Source organism: Manis pentadactyla, chromosome X, assembly GCF_030020395.1.
Source record: "Manis pentadactyla isolate mManPen7 chromosome X, mManPen7.hap1, whole genome shotgun sequence".
Taxonomy (NCBI): Eukaryota; Metazoa; Chordata; class Mammalia; order Pholidota; family Manidae; genus Manis; species Manis pentadactyla.
The window spans coordinates 141,986,136-142,006,577 of record NC_080038.1 but is presented as its reverse complement, the minus strand read 5'-3'; the positions used below and the strand labels follow the sequence as shown (position 1 = coordinate 142,006,577).

At 46.7% G+C, this 20,442-nt stretch overlaps 1 protein-coding gene across 3 annotated transcripts in view; it reads left to right on the top strand.

Moving 5' to 3' along the window:
• Nucleotides 1–8,366, top strand: part of LOC130681892 (iduronate 2-sulfatase) — a 77,887-nt gene extending 69,521 nt beyond the window's left edge. For 2 of the 3 annotated variants that reach the window (XM_057495655.1, XM_057495653.1), the window contains exons 8-9: nucleotides 134–307; nucleotides 3,588–8,366. In XM_057495655.1, coding sequence (XP_057351638.1) covers nucleotides 134–307; nucleotides 3,588–4,060 — 647 coding nt within the window. In that variant the 3' untranslated portion in view covers nucleotides 4,061–8,366. The remainder of the gene's footprint in view (nucleotides 1–133; nucleotides 308–3,587) is intronic. The other variant, XM_057495654.1, reaches the window with a different exon arrangement.
• The last annotated feature ends 12,076 nt before the right edge of the window (nucleotides 8,367–20,442 follow it).

Genomic DNA, 20,442 nt, shown 5'->3' with positions numbered 1-20,442 from the left:
GGAGGAATTTCTTCTAGCAGATGAGTTTTTGCTTCTCCTGGTTTTTACAACAGGAAATGAAATGGTGTCTAGAATGAACAAGCTGTGATGTGGTTATTCATTTTCTGTCATTCTGTCCTTCTTTATGAACCAGGGTGGGCTCTAGGTGAACATGGAGAATGGGCCAAATACAGCAATTTTGATGTCACTACTCGTGTGCCACTGATGTTCTATGTTCCTGGAAGGACAGCTCCACTTCCTGAGGCAGGAGAGAAGTTTTTCTCTTACATCGACCCATTTGAGTCCATCTCGGAATTGGTGGAACCAGGTATTAAAATATTCTGGGCTGATGTTGCTTGACACTCATAGGCCCTTTAGTTTATGTGTAATCCGCCTCGCCTAGTCAGCGTGGGGGCTTACCCAGTGCACCTGGGTCAGGGAGGAGCGTCAGGGCCAGAGCTGACGAGTCCGGTGCCTGTCCACGAGGAGCCTTGGAGAGGGGACGCCAAGGCGGCATTCCCAGGGTTAGGGGGGCTATCACATGGTGGGTGTAACAACAGTATGCTCTGGAGCGCAGGAGAGGCAGCGGACTCTGCCTGGCAGGCGCAGCCCCCCTGCACGTGAGCAGAACCCCATTAGCCGCACGTCCTGGCAGGGCCTCGGTCCTTTGTGAGGCGGGCACATGCCATTTTGGCAGCTCAGCCATCTCGTGAACCACTAGATCTGTAAAGCTTACCTGGGGGCGCTGCTCCTGTCCTCCCCGATAGTGCAGGGCAAATTTACTTGGACATGTGCCAGTCCTTCCAGGCTTTGCAAACAACACTGACGCCTTCTCTTGTCTACGCTGAAAACCCGGTCTTGCAGCCATTCCTCCAAGGGAGTGTTAGACCCCTGGGTGTCCTGGTCTCTGCCTTCCAGAAAGCTCTAGTTTGAGAGAACGTTTCCAGAGTGTCCCTTGGACAGGAAGACCCTCCGTGCCATGTGGGCGGCCTGTGTAGGTTCTTTGTGAGTTATCTCCTGACTCCATCTGCTCACTGCAGAGATGAGTCATATATTTCAGGTGACGTTCGTACTTTTGGGGGCACTTTTTCCAGAACTCTGCTAACCCCAGTTGAGCCCTTTCTGGACTTCTGCACTTAATCCATCTTTAACATCTAATCTTGCCTTTTATATTGATTCTCGGCTTACATTTTTTAAATAAAAAAAAAGCTGTCTTCTTTGTTTAATTTTCCTTGGTTCTGGCCCATCCTTCTGGCCTTTCTGGATCTTTCTGGGTTTGCTTTGCACTACCCAACTTTATTTTCTGCACACTTGATTTTTGTGTGCTGCGTGCTCCGACTTCTTTCATGTCGTCGATGAAAAGGTTAAGCAGTTTCGAGTCATGATGAGCGCCCTTTGTCTGTCTTCTGACAGGTTGAGAATCTTTTTTGAAACTTCTGTTGGGAAGTGTTAAACAAGCTGTAAATTCATGTAATTGCACTGTCGTCATCCCGGTCATTTCCAAGTTTTATCTCTAGCCTGCGTCTCTTCCCTGAACTCTGGGCTTGGACCACCAACCGCCCACTCCCCTTGGCCAGTCTGACATGCTCATAGCTGAGCTTCATACCTTTCACAGTAAGCATTTCTTTTGACCCTCCTCCCCTTCTCAGGAAATGGCAAAGTAATGCAGGCCACAGAACTGTGGAGCCATCTCGACCCGTCATTCTCTGGTGCTCCATGTGCACTGTGCAGGCTGTCAGCAGGCCTTGCGCTCTCCCTTCACCGTCTGTCCGTACCACTTCTCATCACCTCGTGCCGCCATCTCGGACCACGCCACGACCATCTCCTGCTGGGTCATTATAACGGCTTGCTTATGGTGTCCTTGGTCCCCTGCTTTTTCCTCTTCCCGGTAGCCAAAGTGATCTTGTGAAAGCCTAAGTCAGGTCATGTCACAGCCCTGCTCTGCTTCCTATGCTCCCCTCTCAGTCTTGAGTAAAAGTTCTTTCAGGGGTTGACAAGGCTCAGTGTGATCTGGGGCCCCATTGTCTCCCTGACCTCATCTTTTCACAAGCATCCAGGGCAGATGTCTTGTGCAAGGGCCCACAACCCGGATTGGTCCAATTGCTTCTTCATTACTAGATTCAGGGTAAGCATTTTTGACTACATGTGAGGTGGTACGTGTGAGGTGGTATGCCCTCAACCAGGAGCACCTCATCATACCCCATTGGGGGCACTGTATGCCGGCCTGTGCCAGTATTAGTGATGCCAAATTTGATCACCTGGTTAAGGTGGTCATGCCCTACAGGCCTTGCCATTGTAAACATATCTTTTTAGAACTTTCTTTGCTTTTTTCTTTTTTACTTTACTTACAAATCACATGTATGGGAAATAAAATCAGGTAGTATAAAGCACAAACTCCTAAAGATCCAGGAAAGCTAGAATGATGGTCTGAAGCCAAGATAGATTTTAACAGGGATCAATATAAACTGCAGGATTTAGACTTTAAATGGATCAACCACAGTGAGGTATCATTTCACACACTTTAGGATGGCCGTTATCAAAATACACAGTAGACAGTAGCACTGGCGAGGATGTGAGGACATTGGAACCCTGGCACATTGCTGGTAGGGGTGGAAAACTGTGTATCCACGGTTGGAAACGGTTTGGTGGCTCCCCATAAAGTTAAATGTAGAATTACCATGTGAGTCAGCAATCCCACTCCTAGGTGTATATCCCACGGAATCGAAAACGGATCCTGAAACAAAAACTTGTACCTGGATGTTCATAGGTGATTCACAATAGCTACAAGGTGGGGGCAACCCAAGTGTACATTGACAGATGAGTTGGTGAGCAGAATAGGGTCTCTCCATACAATGCAGTATTATTCAGCCTTAAAAAGGAAAGAAATTCTGGTACGTGCTAGAACGTTTATGAACCTTAAGGACGTGCTCAGTGAAAGCAGGCAGACACCAAAGGACAAGTACTCTGTCTGATTTGTTTCTGTGTGGTCCCTAGAGGAGTCAGAGTCATAGAAACAGAAGTGGAGTGGGGGCTGCCAGGGCCCGGGGGGAGGAGGACACGGGGTGCTAGTGTTTAAGGGACAGAGCTTCAGTTTTACAAGATGAAAAGAGTACTGGAGACAGATGGTGGGGATGGTAGCACAACAGTCTGAGTGCCCTTCATGCCACTGCGCTGGACACTAAAAATGGTTGACCTGGGAAATTCTATGCTTGTATTTTATCATCACAGTAAAAAGGAGAGGGGTCAACGCAGACGTCGGAAAAGAGTAATCTGTGGGGCGATCTGGGAGAGTCAGAGTATCCCGTTCCTCAACAGACTTTCACCCAGTGCTGTGGACCTCCATTGGTGATCCTGACCTGGATCAGTGATTACCGGAGTGGTTCCAAATATCAAATCATATTTTAAGTGTCCAGGCTGAGGGCACCTTCTTTTTACATCCTCCTGCTGGGTGAGGTGCTGTGTTGGCGTCATTCCTAAAATTTGCTAAAATTAAATGTTGTAAAAGGAAAAAGTCCTGTGGAGCCTAGCCAGGCTCCTCTACTCCTCCTGCCCAGTTGCAGCGGGTTTCTGTAACATAACCTGTTCTGCTGGGTCGCTTCCTGTTTCAGGCCGGCAAGTTGTGGACCTCGTAGAACTTCTCTCTCTCTTCCCCACGCTCGCAGCACTGACGGGACTGCACGTTCCACCTCGCTGCCCTGTTCCCTCCTTTCACGTCGAGCTGTGCCGAGAAGGCCAGAACCTTTGGAAGCATTTTCAATTCGATGACCTGGAAGAGGACACGTATCCCCATGGTAACCCCCGTGAGTCGATTGCATATAGCCAGTACCCCCGGCCTGCAGACTTTCCTCAGTGGAATTCTGATAAGCCGAGCTTAAAAGATATAAAGATCATGGGCTATTCCATTCGCACAATAGACTACAGGTACACTGTGTGGGTTGGCTTCAGTCCCCATGAATTTCTGGCTAACTTTTCTGACATCCATGCAGGGGAACTGTATTTTGTAGCTTCTGACCCTTTGCAGGATCACAACATGTATAATTACTCCCAGGGCAGAGACCTTCCTGGACCACCGAGGCCTTGAGTTTTGCCAACTACCCAGAGCGTATATTACGCACTCCCTTCCAGCTGGTGAGAGAAGGCGTTAGAGCTGGTTGTTTTGTGATTACACATAATAATGGAAGCAACCTGAGGGGTAGGCAGTCAAAACATGCATCAACAATTTGGTCCAGAGTACGTAACCGCCGAACCTCTTGATTTTTGTCTTTATTAATTTCTGATTGGTCTAATTGCAGTGGGGCCGGGCTGAACCTTTCTTTCCTTTTGATAAAACCGTCATAGCTTACGTACTGAATGAGTGAGTACAAAGTGAGCACGGTGAAATTGTCGTACCTTTATGACATGTTAAGACCGTAATAGCCAGACATAGCCCTGTACTCAAGAAAGACTTGGATTATTTGTGGTACTTAGTGCATGTCAAAAAGTGATCATCTATCAAACTAGAGTGAACACTAAGTTCCTGGTTCTTTTGCTTATGATTTAATAATTGAGCCCAATATATTCAACACATGTCAACATTTATAATTCACGTTTCTTTTAACATGTAAAGTTAAATAATAATGCTAGATATCAAGGTCTTAACGTTTTATCTTCAGTTTTTGTTTCTAAGATTGCAAAGTTTCAAAATCCTAAGCAGGATTATGCATGAAGTGACTCATGTGGAATTTCCACATCAAATAATAAATAATGTAAACTAGTGAACTAGGGGCATGTGATGTATGGGACATGTAGGTAAAATTTTCCAGAGATTTTTTTGACCCAAATCATAATTTGTTATAATATGATCGTTGAACCCAAAGGCCACCTAAGAAAAGGCACTGTTATTCACAATGGCAAACATTCAGAGAATTGAGCCACTCAAAACCTTGTGAGTGTTCCGTAGCGATGGTTGGCTGCAGACATTCATTTATCTAGGGGGCAAGAAATACTCTTTCAGTTGATGATTAAAGACAACATCAATTTCAAGAAAGTCTAAATTATTTTGAGCCCTGTGAAAGCTTTTCATGAGTATAATATTTGGTTATTTCTAATGCCCCAGAATGTAGTTCTGTAGTGCCCGGATATGAAAGTATCCAGAAAGGTAGGTGGTAGTAATAAGCTTAGCTTATGTTATCTTAAAACTGGTGGAATAGTCACAGCTCATTTTGACATGTTGAAGCCAGTCAGTTATCAGTAGTCGTCAGAAGGGTCAGCTGCTTTCTAAATAAACATTTAATGCAGTCCTGCATCAAAGTAAGTTTTAGGAATTCTCTCTTTATGAGTGCTTCAGTCTTTAAAGGTAAATGTTTGTAAAACAAAAATATAGCAAATGAGGTTAAGTTACTGCAGTGTTTTAAGGTGGAACCAAAAAAGACAAGATAATGTATTAGAAGATTCCTTCAAATCAGTAAAATTTCAGATTGTTTTTTTTTTAATCCCCCGCTGGTTAGCCCGCAATCGGGGTACATATAGTAACCCTTGATCTTCTAAGTGATGAAGTGATTTAGTAGTGTGGCAACAACAATTTCTGCTTGAGACCCCCTTCGTCTTTCCTCATCCTGAAGCTTGTCTCTCTTCCAGAAGCCTCAGCTTTGCTTGTAGCTGGCTTCCCTCTGTCTTTTCTTTCTCCTTTCTACTCGTTATCACTCTCATCATTTCCACTAAGACTTTAACAATCCTGTCTGTAAAGTCCTCATGACGTATTTTCAGTGTATTTAGCTTTATCTCCTACTGCACAGTTAAAGTTTTACCACAGGCTCTTATTTCACATCCATTTGTTGCTCCTGTTGGCTCTGATATGTATACTTGATCATTTTTTTCTCGCTTTATTTCTTGAAGCACAGTTTTAGTATCAAAAATCTCCAAGTTCTTCACTTGCTGAAGTTGTAAGCTGAGAGCTGTGCCAGAGGAGGCTGAAGTGACATGCACGTCAGATATGCAGCTGCCACGTTGGCAGTGGTTCACCAGAGCCACAACGGGTCCGGGTCTACACGGGGCACTACCGTGCGTTGGTGTGTCTCTACTGGAAGCGCTCCTGTCTCTTCTTTTCTGTGTGAGAACACAGCCTCAGAGCACTTCCAGCGCTCCTTAGGTTTCAGTTTTGCTCAGCCCCCCCTTACAAACCTCTCCTTTTAGAAGCAAGGGCTGTATTTCACACCTGATGGCATGCTCTTCTAAATCATCTTACGGGTTATGGCTTCTTTTTGTGTGTTTGACACTGAACCCAATTTGGAGCCCCTTTTTGTGTCCTTTGGCATGTCTGCAACCCGTTGGGATGAACAGCCTCTTTGTAGTTTTCAGATGTCAGAGCTGACTACCTTCCTTATCTTGACTTGGCTTAGAGAGAAACCGCATCCTCGTTGCTTCGCATAACCTTTCTCCAGTACCGCTTAGCTGGAAATGTTTTATGAATAGCTCTCCATTCACTGATTGTGGAAAACTCACCCATTTCACTTGAGCAGGGGTGCTTTTATGCAGTTCAGTTGAAACCAGAACTAGTGATCCCAGACATTTTGAGTAGCCCTAATGCAGAGACCCGCAGCTGTCAGGTTCACTGGAACCACCTCACCGGCTTGTTAAAACCCAGTGTGCTGGACCCTCCGCTCAGAGGTGCTGATTCAGTACCGCTGGGGTGGACCTGACAATTTGCATTTCTTGTCACTGTGCCCGCAAAGACCACACTTTGAGAACCACTGTCCCTAGGTGTGTGCCAATTTTCGCATTGACTAAATTAATTAAAATGAAATAAACATTTCAAAAGCAGAGTCTCAGTGCTCTTGCCATATTTCAAGTTCTTAATAGCTGCATGTGGTTAGTGGCTGCCATACTGGGCAGCACAGGTCTAGCATCTTTCTGTCAGGGCAGAAGGTTGGTTGAACAGAGCTGTCCTAGACTGACTGAACTTGAGCTGGATCCGCCTGACTATTGGCGAGTTTTTCCTGTGGGCTGACCTTCTACCCTGTGTCTGCCCAGAAAGACTGGTCTGGAGGTGAGTGAAGGATCCTTGGTTTAAGCAGAGCGTAGGGCATTCACTCTGGCAATCAGCCTCTTCCTCTCCACTCCGTGGCCATCACCCCAGCCCTTCTTACCTCCTTCCCCAGTAGCTTACCTCCCCTCCTCTTTCCTCCCTTGACCCTCCAGAATCCACGTGTCTTCCTGAAAATCCCCTTTGATCCTGCCCTTTGAGAACACCGTCAGTGCCTACTACCAGGTCCACACAGACCTTCACTGAGCAGTCAGAGTCTTCCCTGACTCCACAAGTCCCCTTTCCTTGGCTGACCAGTTTGAGTACTGGTCCCTGACTCTCCCTTGCCAGTTCCTGCCTCCCCACTCACCTTCCTTGTCCCCACCCCCGTCGTCATCCATTCATGACCATCCTTCACACTCTGCTCCCAGGCCCCCACCTTCCAGAGGCTGAGGGCTTGTGAACCTAGACTATATGGTGGGATGAAATGAACATCACTAAAGGACCTTGTGGTCACCTTACTTGAAAAGCATATTTTTTTTCTGATCATAAAATTAATGTGCCAATTATAGAAAAACTGGAAGACGGAAATGTAGTAAATGCTGAGAGAACGCATCCGTCTTTTTTACCCCAAGGCAGTCACTTAATATCTTGTCTTTTTTGGGGCGTGAAATTTTTACGTTGCTGTGATCATACTCTATGCTTCCTCGTGAATTTTTTTATTCTTACTTCTTCAGTAAGTATTGTATGTGATAGATTTTTGCAGAGATACTTTATGCTGTTACTAATACATTTTGTTGTGCAGTTTTATCGTAATTTACTTGACCTTCTTTCAATTAGTAGGAATTTAGATTATTTCCAAATTTTCAATATTGTAAATAATGCTATGACGAACAACTTTGTGAATAAAGTGTTTTTATGTATTTCACATTACTCCCTTAGGCTGGCCTCTCAGTACCAAATTGTCAAAAGCTTCTCTATTTTGACCCCTTTCCCCATTCTCCTGCTACCGTCAGAGAGTCAAATTAAAAATAAAGCACATACATATTTGATATCTTGATCTGGACAGTGGAAAAAATAAAGCAAACAAGCGTACAAATAATTAAAATCTTCAAACCAAGCCCAAACCAACCACCCCTGATGAGAACAGGTGAACAAGTGGCATCCTGCTATCCCTTCGAATGCTTTGCTTATTTGTTAGTGACCTTGATCATCGTTGTCGCTGTATGGTTGTTGGGCATTTGTACTTCCAGTTGTGTGAATCTGCCTTGAAGTTTTGCTTATGGGTTTTACTCTTTAAGTCATGAAAACAAATGACTCTTTTCCTATTAAACATGGGGACCCCTCCCAGTCTGGAGATCAAATAAATCCTCACTTCCCTTTGCTTTTTTGTGGTTTGGTTTTACACTTAATTTGCCCTGCTTTTCACCCCACTATCAGTCCTAGATGCTCCTGAAGTAAGATTTGGAAAATGTGGAAAATGCTGAGGATTGTTATGGAGGGGCTGCGTTTGTTCTTGGTTCTTGTCCCTGCAACAACAAAGAATTGAAGGGCACAGACACAATAGTGAAGCAGAGTCAGAGTTTTTTTTCTTTGAATACCTTCCAAGGGAGGAGCGGTAGCCAGAGTCAAGGTAGACAAAGGCAGGTTTCTTGAATAAATCAGAATGGAAGGAAACACCGAGGGAGGAAAGGGAAGCTCATGGAACTGCCGCTCGGCATAGGGCATCACCCCAGCCGACTCCTAAGGCCAGTGTCACGTGGCGTCTAGTGTCTGCTTGGGTCTGCACGGCGTGGGAGCCAGGCCCCCACCACCCCAGGTTTTGAGAGCTCCGCAGAGCACTGGACGGAGTGAGATTATGTTCTGGAAAGTTCCCAAAGGCAAAGAAAAGAGATTTTCAGGCAGGCTACTAAAGAGTATGATCGTAACAGCTGCAGTTCTGTCCGGGTCACCCAGGCGACAGGAATTTGCAAGCCCAAATCAGCTCTCAGTAGCCCCTCCCTACTTATCCGAAGTAGGACAGGGAAAGCGACACAGTCCAAGAAAGGCGAGGGTGGGCAACCGCAGAGAGGAGATGCGCTTAAGGATTTAGGGTCGGGTTTTACAGGGCTTTTTGGGGGAGGGGTCAGCATAAGGCTTGATGTGTATGGGTGATTCATAATTCCTTTGGAGTTTTTGTCTCAAGAATAGGGTTATTTAGGTGACTGTGTTGATTTGGGACTTCGGTATTCTTTGTCCACATAGGTTTATTTACACTTCCTAGGTCTGTCTCCTGCCCTGGTTACAAAGTTACTCGATTAGGGGCTGGAGGAAGAGGAAAAAACAGCAATAGGTTAAGTTAGAGAATAAGCTGGGCCTTTTAGCAGGCTAAAGTAAATGTTACAATGGCACGATCTAACTGATACAACGAAGATGCGGGGCTGTGCTGGGATGCTTTTCTTTATCTGGGGAATATCCGGGCGTTCTAAGGTACTCCTGGCCTTTGGAGCGTCAACTCATTAACTCATGAACTCTGTAAGTCCTTTCTGGCTCTCTGGTTTTATCTGGTTAACTCTTTGAGTCCCTTTCAGTGGACTTTCCTGGCCTTATTCTCCCTCCACCTGCTCATATCTATTTTTCTGCCTAACAGGATGAAAAGATGCCCGCCCTCCAGAGTATAGCCACTATTGACATTTGTGTATCTTCTCCTGCTCTTTTTCATGCCTGCATATATATGCGCACATATGGACGTTTTTATCTTTACACAGCTGAAATCTACCACAGAGAATCTTGTGTCCTGCTTTTTCAGTCTCAACGTCAGCATGACTGTCCAAGCCACTGATGGTGCTTGCGTAGCAGTTGTAATGGCTGTACCACCCTTTCCCACGTTAACCTTTTTTTTTTTTACTGAAATTCTCAAATTTTTGTATGCATTTAAAAAGATTGTGGTATGATAGGTGTAACATCTTAACTGTTAGTTCAGTGGCACTGACTCCATCCCCGTTGTGCTACTGTCACATTCATCCATCCACAGAACTCTTTTCCTCTTGCAAAACTGAAGCTCTGTCCCCATTAAATATTAGTTCCCCGTTCTTGCCCTCCCCCAGCCCCTGGCGATCAGTTTGACTTTCTGTTCCTATGAATATGACTACTCTAGGGACCTCACAGAAGGACAGTCCTACAGCACTTGTCCTTTTGTGACTGGCTCCTTTCACTTAGAATAATGCCCTCAAGGTGCATCTGTACTGTAGCCGGTATCAGAATCTCCTTCCTTTTTAAGGCTGAATAATCCATTGTATGGAAAGACCACATTTTGTTTATCCATTCATCCATCAGTGGACACTGGGGTTGTTTCTACCTTTTGGCTACGAAAATAATGTGGCTGTGGACATGGGTGTACACATATTGGTTTGAATTTCTGCCTTTAAGTCTTTGGGGTGGATCCCCAGCCTACATTCATCTTTAATCTCTTAAAAATTTGTGCTCAGAGATGAGCAAGGTGACTGAAGGAGGACAAGATTTTTCTGAATTGATGGCAAGGGCCCAACCCCACTGATGCCTGCCAGGTTTCCAAGCTGTCTCACTTCACTGTGCGGTGCTTTGGGTATAAATTCCCAAGTGGGGCTCAGCCCCTTCTCCTTGGCCAAGTCCAAGCTGCAGATTACAGCTCCTCTGAGGAGAGTCTCAAGTTCCGGCCTGGGATCCTGTGATGAACTGGAACCCAGCTGCTCCCCTCGGCTCCACCCACCGTCTTTATTGGCCTTGGGTATAGCCCATTGGGGCTGAACCTGTGGTCAGCATAGCCCCTTCCCACCCCAGTGTACCTGGTGCCCCCTTGGCTTTCCCGGGCACTCTCTCTTTCTGTGCACGAGAGCTTGAAGCTGAGAGGGCTGTCACTAATTGGTGCCCTTGGGTCACCCATCGTGTTGCCCTCACTGCTCTTGGGACTGTCACGGAGAACACTGGAAAACCTGGACTGGATCACTGACGGAAGAACCAAGCGGCACTCAGAGGTCTTGGGGTGCTGAGGTTTATTTCACCCCAGCGGGCCCAGAGGGGAGTCATCTCCCAAGGTCTGAGCCCTGAGTACAAGCAAGGGGAGCAATTTATATTATTATTATTTATTTTATTTTATTTTTGCTGTCATTAATATACAGTTACATGAAGAACACTATGTTTACCAGGCTCCCCCCCTCACCACAGTTTATATTATTTTCATATGTGTGATTTCGGCCTGCACAGGGCAGAAGAGGAGCCCAGAGGAGGGAGCTGGGTGCTGGGAGTGCTTTGCCAACTGGAGGGAAAAAGCAGTTTGCTGACCTTGAAGGCCGTTTGAATATTTTCCTTATCCAGACTTGCCTTCCACATCCTACTGAAGCCCCTGCTGGTGTCCCTGTCCGTTTACCCACCTGGTGGGGCCGATGCTGCCTTCCTTTCAAGTGTCTGTGGAAATACAGGCAGTTTGTTGTGGTGGGGAGCCCACCCTCAAGGGCTTTTCTTGGGGATCAGAGTTTCCTGGCTGTAATTCCATGTCCTGCCCAAGATTGCTGACAGCCACTGGTGCTAATCACCAAAGGATGCCCTTGTTTGAGTCTGGATTCCAGCCAATGGTGGTGGGGGCAAGTCCAGCCTGGAGAAAACAAACGTAGCTTGGTTGGCTCTGGATGAGGTGTCTGGAAGCCGATCTGTGGATGCACGCACAGGGCAATGTGGCACAGCCCAGTCAGGGGAGAGCAGAGCCCTGCTGCCGGCAGGGCACAAAGCCTGGGGGTCTAATGGGTTTGGCACCCACTAGGAAGCAAAAGGTAGTATGTGGACAAGGAAAAGAGCAAAGGCCATGGGTTAACTGCTTTTTCATTTTCCTATCTGTAAAAGCCAGGGACCGTGATTTATGTGGGTAAGATGGTTTGGAGCAGGACCGAGGCTGACATTTATGAAACCCTTGCCCTAATTTATTGTCATCTCGGGTGTGTTATGGAAAGAATCTATTGCAGGTGATTTATATTCAAAACTCATTATTTACTTAACAGGTTTTATGAATTCATCTCTTCCACACTAGGTACCCTTGTATTTGTGTTAAGTGCAGCATGAGTTATTGTATGAATAAATCATATTAAATTTGCCGTTATCATTGTGTGTGTAATTCTTGCTGCCGTTTGGGGACTGCTTGATGCTGCCTTAAAATAAATGAAGCCATTTAACAGATCTGCATACCGGGGTACAGGTGTGAGGCCAGGATGGGTGTGGTGTGGGTTTTGTGAAGAAGCTGAATTTCTGGTGGTAGGCCATGAGTTGCACTTAAGTGCAGAAGCTCCTTCCTGGGCAATGGTGTTTCTCTCAGCTAGCCCTGCAGTTAGAGACTCCCCAGAAAGGAGGAAGTGGGGTGGCCAATCAGGCGGGCCTCTGTTGAGGGAAACCCGATAAGCAATAACAACCACTTACAGGGGGGCTGACTCACATTCTTGAAGTGGGTGGCTTCCTAGGGTGTCAACTGGAGAAGTCCCCACTTGGCACCTCTACTTAAAAGTGCCTTGATGAGCCTTGGCTTGTCTTTTTCCACCTTTTCTTATCAATGGCTTTGAATGAAGATTTGGAAGGCGTGCTTATCATATTTCAGCATCCAAGTGCAGACATTGGAAGACATCATAAATTTCCAAGTGGATCAGGGCAGGCTGGAAGGATTGGGTGAATCTAAGCAGGTGACATATGCCCAACGTATTTGTTGGCTTATTTATTGTGTCTAGCTGATATCCTGTTTATTGATACACAGTTTAAAAGGCATATGTATACAATGAAGAGTCATTTTATCTTTCATCCCATCCCCAGCTATTCTGCTGTCCTCAGAGACAAACATGGCTACCAATTTCTTATGAATTGGTGAAGTTTGAGAAGGATAAATGTACACCTAACAGTAGGGCCCCAGAACCACGGTGCTAGGGAAGGGTGACCCAAGGAGCAGAGTCATGTCACCTGAGTCATGTGAGCAACACCTAGGCCAGTTCTTGACCTGCGTGAGGGTGATTCTGGCCTCAGAGGACATTTGGCGATATCTGGACTCACTTTGCATTGTCATACTTGAAGAAGGGGTGCGATTGGCACTGAGTGGACAGAGGCCAAGGCAATATAGGAAGCGTCCACAGCACAGCCCCCACAGCAAAGAGCCGTCCAGCCCCAAATGGCAGTAGTGCCGGCCTGACCCTGATGTGGGCAGTCATTTGCCAGAGCAAGACTAACTACTAAAACCCCTCCTGTCTCCGAGACTTGTATGACTTGGAGAATACACATTCAGTTATTAAAGGGGTGAGTGGCCCTTTGCATATAGCCTTGGCAACATCTTTAAAGAGGGCAAGGAGCTTTCAGATAAAGGTGAAGAACTTAAAGTTTCTGTAGTGGTTGTTGATTGGATTTTTCCTTTCTTCCTGTTCAGAGACTCTCCTGTCTCTATGGTTTCTTCCCCCTGTAGAAGAGGAGTTAAATATACAAGGTAATTTCTTTGAAAAATTATATTTGATTCCTCCTTTATTGTGAAAGTATTTACATATTCACAGAAAAACTAGGAAAATACACAAAAGGAAGGACAATAATACCAATGTCACTTGGCATCACCCTTCCTATGCATAATATATTAAAGATCTGGATCCTATTCTGCATCCTATGTATTCATCTACATCCTCTTCTACAAACTGCTTTTCATGCTGCATAACTTCTAAGGGCTTTCCCAACTCCAGCTTTCTATGACACACAAATCTGAAGCATTTCCATGTGAGCATGTGACACTGTTTCCTGGAGGACAAACCCAGAAACCTCAGGCTTGTCCTTCACGACTGCTGGCCATGGGACCTGGAGAGCCCTGAACTCCAAGGGTTACAAACACCCACCAACAGACCATCTGGGTTTGACTAAGTATACCCTGAACGCATCCAAGGGCTCTGTCCCTACCCACACCTACTGGGCCACCAACCTGTCAGTCACTCAGGCAGCCACTTCCTGAGTGATCTCCCACCCCTGCTGTGCTACAGCCCGGTTCACAGTTCTGAGGATGATCTCACAGTGCAAATCTCATCGCCTCACACTGCCCACCTCTTGCACCCACCCCCAAATATTTCAGTGTGAGGACAAGCAGAAAGCACTTGAACCTGGCCTTTGTGTAGACCAGTCACGGTTTGGCCCTTACCTGTCCCACCTCCTTGTCCCGACTCCTACTCTTTGTGGGCAGCTCGATCCTCCCTTCCCTGATGCCTTTTATGTCTGCTAAATGAATGAATGAGAATAACTTTTTTAAAGAGTTTGAAGAAGATCAAAGACATCATAGCTAGAAGCAGAGACTCGGAGTTGGGAGTTTGCCCCCTCTGCAACTTATTCCAGGAGGGTAGCTATCGTTGAAGGAAAGGCACTCAGCCCAGCGAGCCTAGTGAACACAGGCCTCAGATCCAAGTCCACCAAGTCTATTCGATGGCCACATCCAGGTCCGGTTCTCCGAGGCCCTGGTGCAAGGGCTGCTGCATGGGAAACCTTCCTCTCCTTGACTGCCACCCCCCCAAGAGGTAGACTTCTGCTGAAGTGATGAGCAAATGTGCCAGCTGAAAGCTGGGGAGCTGCCAGAAAAAACAGCTTGTGAAAGGGGAGAGGCTGGGGTTGGCCCGTTTGGAAATTTGCCTTTGTGTGTAACTAAGTGAAGGTGTGTAGTGGGTATGTGTACGTGTACAGATCAAGCACCAGCCTCTCTATGGCCATATTTTTCATTTCCCTTTTTTCTTTGTATTACTTTCAAATCAAAGGGAAGCCGTGGCAGAGAACCTCTTGCTCCAAGCTACATATATGAGAATGAACAAGGTTATGGGAGTCGTGGGTTTTCAGTAATGGATCAGTGGTCACCTTTCTCGGAAATGAAGCAAGACTGTTAACTAGGTTGGAGGTAAGAGGCATTGGGGGTGGGGGTGGGGGTCCTAACCCCAGCCGTTTTACCTTTCCCACCCCACCAACTGGTAGAATTAAGGATTCTGAGCCCAATCGCCTCTCATTCTATCTAAAGTGTTTTTTTTTTACCTTTCCATCACCACAGCTTGATAGTTATAAAAGAGAAATATTCACAAAGCCGAGTCTGTTTAGAAGAAAACAGAAGTAAAATTGGGTCAGCAGGTATGTTACACGTTGGCACGCAGATGCAATGTAACCCTGGTCTGGTCGGAGCTTCACAGCGACAGGGACGAGCTTTGTTTCCATGTGGCGCACTTGGATCTGTGTCCCTGGGCTGCGGTCCTGGTCCTGCGATCCTTCAACTCCTCCCGGGACCCCGGGGTGGGGTGGCCGGGCTGCCGGCCCTCGCCCCTGTCGTGGCGACAGCGTGAGGTGCCCCGCGCGACCACTGGAGGCCGCTGTGTCACTAAGAACGCGCTGTGAGGGCGTCTCCAAGAGTAGTAATGACTGTCACACTCGTACGCCTCCGACTGTTCTGGAATTCTAGTCCAGAATTTAAAAGAAACTGTTATGAATTAACGAGAGTAAAAGATTCGACAGATGAAGCGCAAGTCTCGGATCCCCTGGGCTGTTTTCGAACTGCTTTCTCATTTCCCCCCTCTGGGACTGGGTCTTATTTGCATCCCATGAGAGGCAGGCTTTAAATATGGTGAAAACGTCCTCCAAAAATGACACAAGAGGAAGAAATGCCATGGCTGCCGCCTGTAGTATTTATTCCCAGATACTTTTGCAAAACAGGATATGACACTGTTTTCTCCATCGTTAACCAGTATTGGTGACAGGTACCAGCCACCAAGTGGGCTGCAGGAACAGGGCTGCCTGACATAATCCAGGATGCCCGTTAGCTATGAATTTCAGATACACAATGAATGATCGCTTATAATTGGGTCCTGAATGTCTCATGGGTCATACATAACTGAACAACAGTTCCTTGTTTATCATAAATTCCAATTTAACTTTGTGTCCTGGATTTTTATTAGCAAACTCTGGTCACCCTACGGTGGAAGGGTGACCCGGGTTGGGTGGCAGTGAGCTGCCCTGAGGGATCTCTGAGGCTTGGGGTGGTCAGGGCTGAAGCCCTGCACGATTTCTGACCCAAGGCTCTTAGACCTGCCTAGTGGTTAGAGGTCTTAGAGGAAGGGATTTGCTCACTTAGAAGCAACTGCAGGTAATGTTCTACTTTTCCTTTGTTGTTTACCACCCTTGCCCTGACACACCAGCTTTGGGGGACTTTATTCAGAGCCCAACTGAACAGAGGATGTGGGGCTGTGGGTGAGACCAGCAGCAGATTTAACTCTGGGCAGCCAGAGGAGATGAAGCCCACAGAGTGGCGTGGGCGCTGTAGTGTAGGTGGCACACCAGGCAGTTTGCACGTGGGGCTCCTGATGTCCCAGAGGTCCCAACACATTAATGGCTACTTCCTCTGACTCTTCACAAGGCTTCCCCATCTGGTTGGATGTCTCTAGCACTCAGTGGGGATGTGTAGCTCCAGATTTTCTGTTATCTGGTTTTGGTGACTCAATCAGGTTTCCTGAGGAGCCCGCCATCTCCGGTCCCTGCTTTTGGGTCTGCGAGCTGCTCTTGCATGAGGTTGGGAGCCTTCAGCTTCTGCATCTGCCACGGAAGTGTGTCTTCTCTTTTTCCAAACTCCATGAAGTCAGGGGAAAGGTGGGACCCTCTTGAAAGTGATTAATCTGCACACCCCAGGCCACTACTGCTGGAGTAGACATGTTTAAGAGAGAAGTGGGTCTCTGGTTGGGGGATACTTTTTGGGAAACAGCTAGTTAATAGAATGATTACTTCATAAGTGTCAAGGTTTGTGGCAATTATTTGGACCATGTCTTCATTGTCTGCCTAGGCTGTGAGCACCTGGAGTACCGCTTTGAGCCTGACCCTGACCCTGACCATGACCCATGGGGTGACCTGGGACAGATCTCTGTCCCAGGCCTGGGTCTCCCCATCTAAGGGCTATCCTTCCCAGCTCTCATACTGCAGAGTCCTGTGAACCTCAAACCAAACACACACATACCTTGACACATCTCTCTATCACCTGGCTTCGTTTTCTTTGTAGCACTTCCAGTTTCTGAACCGGAGTTACGCTCTTGTTAATGGGTCATTGTACATTTCCCCCATTGGAATGTCAGGTCCAGAGAACAGGGACCTTGTGATAGCTTACTTACCTCCTTGGCACTCAGAACAGGGCCTTACCAGTGTTTGAAAAGTATTGTTCATCTCACTTTCTGATCACTGAGAGCTTGTGAGAAGAACCATGGCAAGTGAGAATGGGCCTTGATTTTGGAGTATGAATTCTGACTCCACCCTGGACTCACTGTGTGGCCTTAGGTAAGTGTCTTAACCTTAACCAGTCTCCTTGTATCTATCCCACTGGGTAGTTTCTAGGATTTGATCTGACCGTGTGAACTATACAGACTGTAAGCCCAGAGCATCAGAGTGGTAATGGTACTGCAATGTCACCTTGCATTTGGACAGCCCTTGACCTTGGGTGTGTCATACTGCTGGGGGACACTAGGACCCTTACCTCCTAATTCTTGGTGTAGATGGCTTTGGGCTCACTGCCCAGGGCCTCATGAAAGGGACCTTGGCAAACTATGTACTCACATGGCAGAACAGTTTGGTTTTTCCCACTGGGAGTTGGTGCCCCAGGATTTGTTGGCTGCCAGCAGACCCATTTCCCCAGCAGGCCTGTGCTGATCTTCTGACAGGATGGCAGGTCAATGCGGGGGTGAGGACGCAGCTGCCCAGCTCTGTTTGCCAACTCATTGCCTCTGGAAGGCTCCAGCTGTCTCCGTCGTGCGTCCACTGAATCTGCAGCCTAGAGCCCTTCCCTTCCCTTCCTTCCCTCTCGGTGTGCCGCTGCTGGGTGTGCGCAGACCGGCAGCCCAGACTGGGGAGGGGCCGCCTTTTTCAAGGCTGAGTGCAGAGCGTATCCAGGGCTCCACCTTCCAGCGGCTGCCAGATCAAGTTCCACAGCTTTGTCTGCAGAGAGCTGGAAGATTCTGGCTGGGCCTCGGGTCTCTGCACCACCTGCTGCTAACCTCCTAGGGTTTGCCATCCTGCCCAGTTTATCTTGCAGATCCACTTTCCCAGATCCATTGTCTTAGGTTCTATAACAAGAGAAGGTGCAACATCTGTAAGCACTTTGGCAAATAGTGAATGAGCTCTAAGCTCATGTGTGGGCACTCAAGACCAACAGGACCAGCTTTGTGACTCTTTTTTCATTCTTTTCTTAGCCAGCAGCCCTAAAAGCCATTGTGGTGAGAGACTTGGAAGTACCTCACTGTGCCTAGAGGTGGCCATCCACTCATGTGTTCCTTTTCTCTCAGTCTGTCAACTCAGAATGCCACCTACTCTTGGCCACATCCAAGCCAGCCTCAGCTATGGAGGGGTTGTCAGCTCTGGGCTCTGGGAATGACACTTGGGTGTGGGTTTTTTGGGGGTTGGAGAGTCTCTGCAGCCTCTGTCAGAAGATAGAGTAGGCTTGAATCAGCAGCAAGTGCGTGGTGGGGGCAGGCGGGGTGGGGTGGCGCTGGAAGGCACAACTGAGTCCAGCCGGAGGAGTTGGTAAGGCACCAGAGGTGGGAAGAGCAAGGCAGCCACTCCTGACCACTACCAAAATCAGAAAGCATGATTATGTGTTCCAGAAACATTCTGAATACAGAGCAGAGACGGCAAATAGGTCATTTCTTGCATGCCATGCCTTATGGACTGCAAAAGGCTGCTTGGAGTGTGCCCCAAGAAAGTTTCTTAGGATGCGACCGAGCCCAGAGGAAAGAAAGATCAGTTCAAGAGCTCTACCATAAACAGAGGAAGGGGAGTGCTAAGCAAGTGCTTGCCAAGTCTTCATAGGTGGAAACAGTGCCAGTGAGGTGAAGGGCTTCTAGGCTGAGGTTTCCACCTACACAGTTTTGTGACCTCAGCAAGTCACTTGGTTATATATGTGTGTGTGTGTACATATGGTGTATATCTACATTATATCTGTGTTCATGCATGTATATGCTTGTGTGTGTGTTTATAGATAGATAGGGAGGGAGAGAGAAAGAGAGTGTGTGAGAGGGAGATACTTGTCATTTGTTTTAAGGAATTGGGGGCTGGCAGGTCTGAAACCTGCAGGGTGGGCCTGCAGGCTCGAGACCCAGGGAAGAGTTGATGTTGTAGCTTGAGTCTGAAGGCTGTCTGGAGCAGAATTCTTTCCTCTTCAGGGGACCTCAGTCTTTTTTTCTTAGGGCCTTTGACGGATTAGATGAGGCCCACCCACATAAGGAAGATAATCTGCTTTATTCAAAGTCTGCTGATTTAAATGTCAAACATATCTTAAAATTACCTTCACAGAACATATAGGCTGATGTTTGACCAAACAACTGGGCACCATGGTCCAGACAAGTTGACACATAAAATTAACCATCACAGAAATGATCTCAGAAAATACTTATAGAGAATTGAAGAAATGATACAGGAAAGGAAAGTAGCCAGTAAAGGGTGTGTTATCAAGTCAATTACCACTGTGGGCAGCAAGAGCTTAATCCTCCTGGTGATCTCTCCATATCAGAGTAGAGCATGTGCCTCTGAGTTGTCCTGCCCAAGGGGGAAGGAACTAGATCATTCATGCTGTAACTCCCATCAGTCATTTGTGCAGAGCTGCTTCTAGTATAGAGGCTAATTTCTCATCCTTCAGGGCTGCCATGTGGGCAGGGGGAGCAGACACTAGCAGTCAGACACAGCACATAGGCAACGAGACCCAGATACTGCAAGTTGGAAGTTGGGTCAATGTGTATAGAAGTGGTAAGGGCTCAGGGACATGGGTGGCGCACAGAAAATGTCTACAGAAGCGAAATACATTTTCAGTCTCCTTCATTGAGGGTTTGTAACAGTAAAATGAGCAAGTAGATATGGAAGTACTGGAATTTTAGTCTTTATAAATGAGATACAATTATTTAATTAAAAAGTTAGAACTTATAAATTATCCTTAATACCCTATTTCTTGAATATTCCATTAAATCAAGGTTGTACTGATGGATGCCATGTCAGGCTAATTCCTGTTCATCTTAGTAAGAATGTTACTTTTTCCAGGAGGCCTCCTCTGTCCCCTCTGGCTTGATCAGGTCCCATGCTGTATACTCTCAAAGCACTGTGTTCTTTTCCTTCAGAACATTTCCCAGCTCCCTGAAGGAAGGAATCATATCATATCTTTCTTATTTACTCTTGATACCCCCAAACCTAGCAGAGTACCTGAAACATAGTAGGTGCTCATAAATATTTGACCAGAAAAATTAAGGAGATGTGGCAAAAAACCTTTATTATAATCCATTACAAACTGATGAATGCTACAAAACCAACGCATACAACTCAAACCAGGATCAGAAAGTATCTTTGGGGAACCAACCTTAATGAAGAGACAATAATGACTTTCATCCATGTGGCAGTTGTTGATAAATGGGTGCTGTTAAAGTACTTGAGGTAAATTACTTCCTTAAGTAGATTCACCCCTG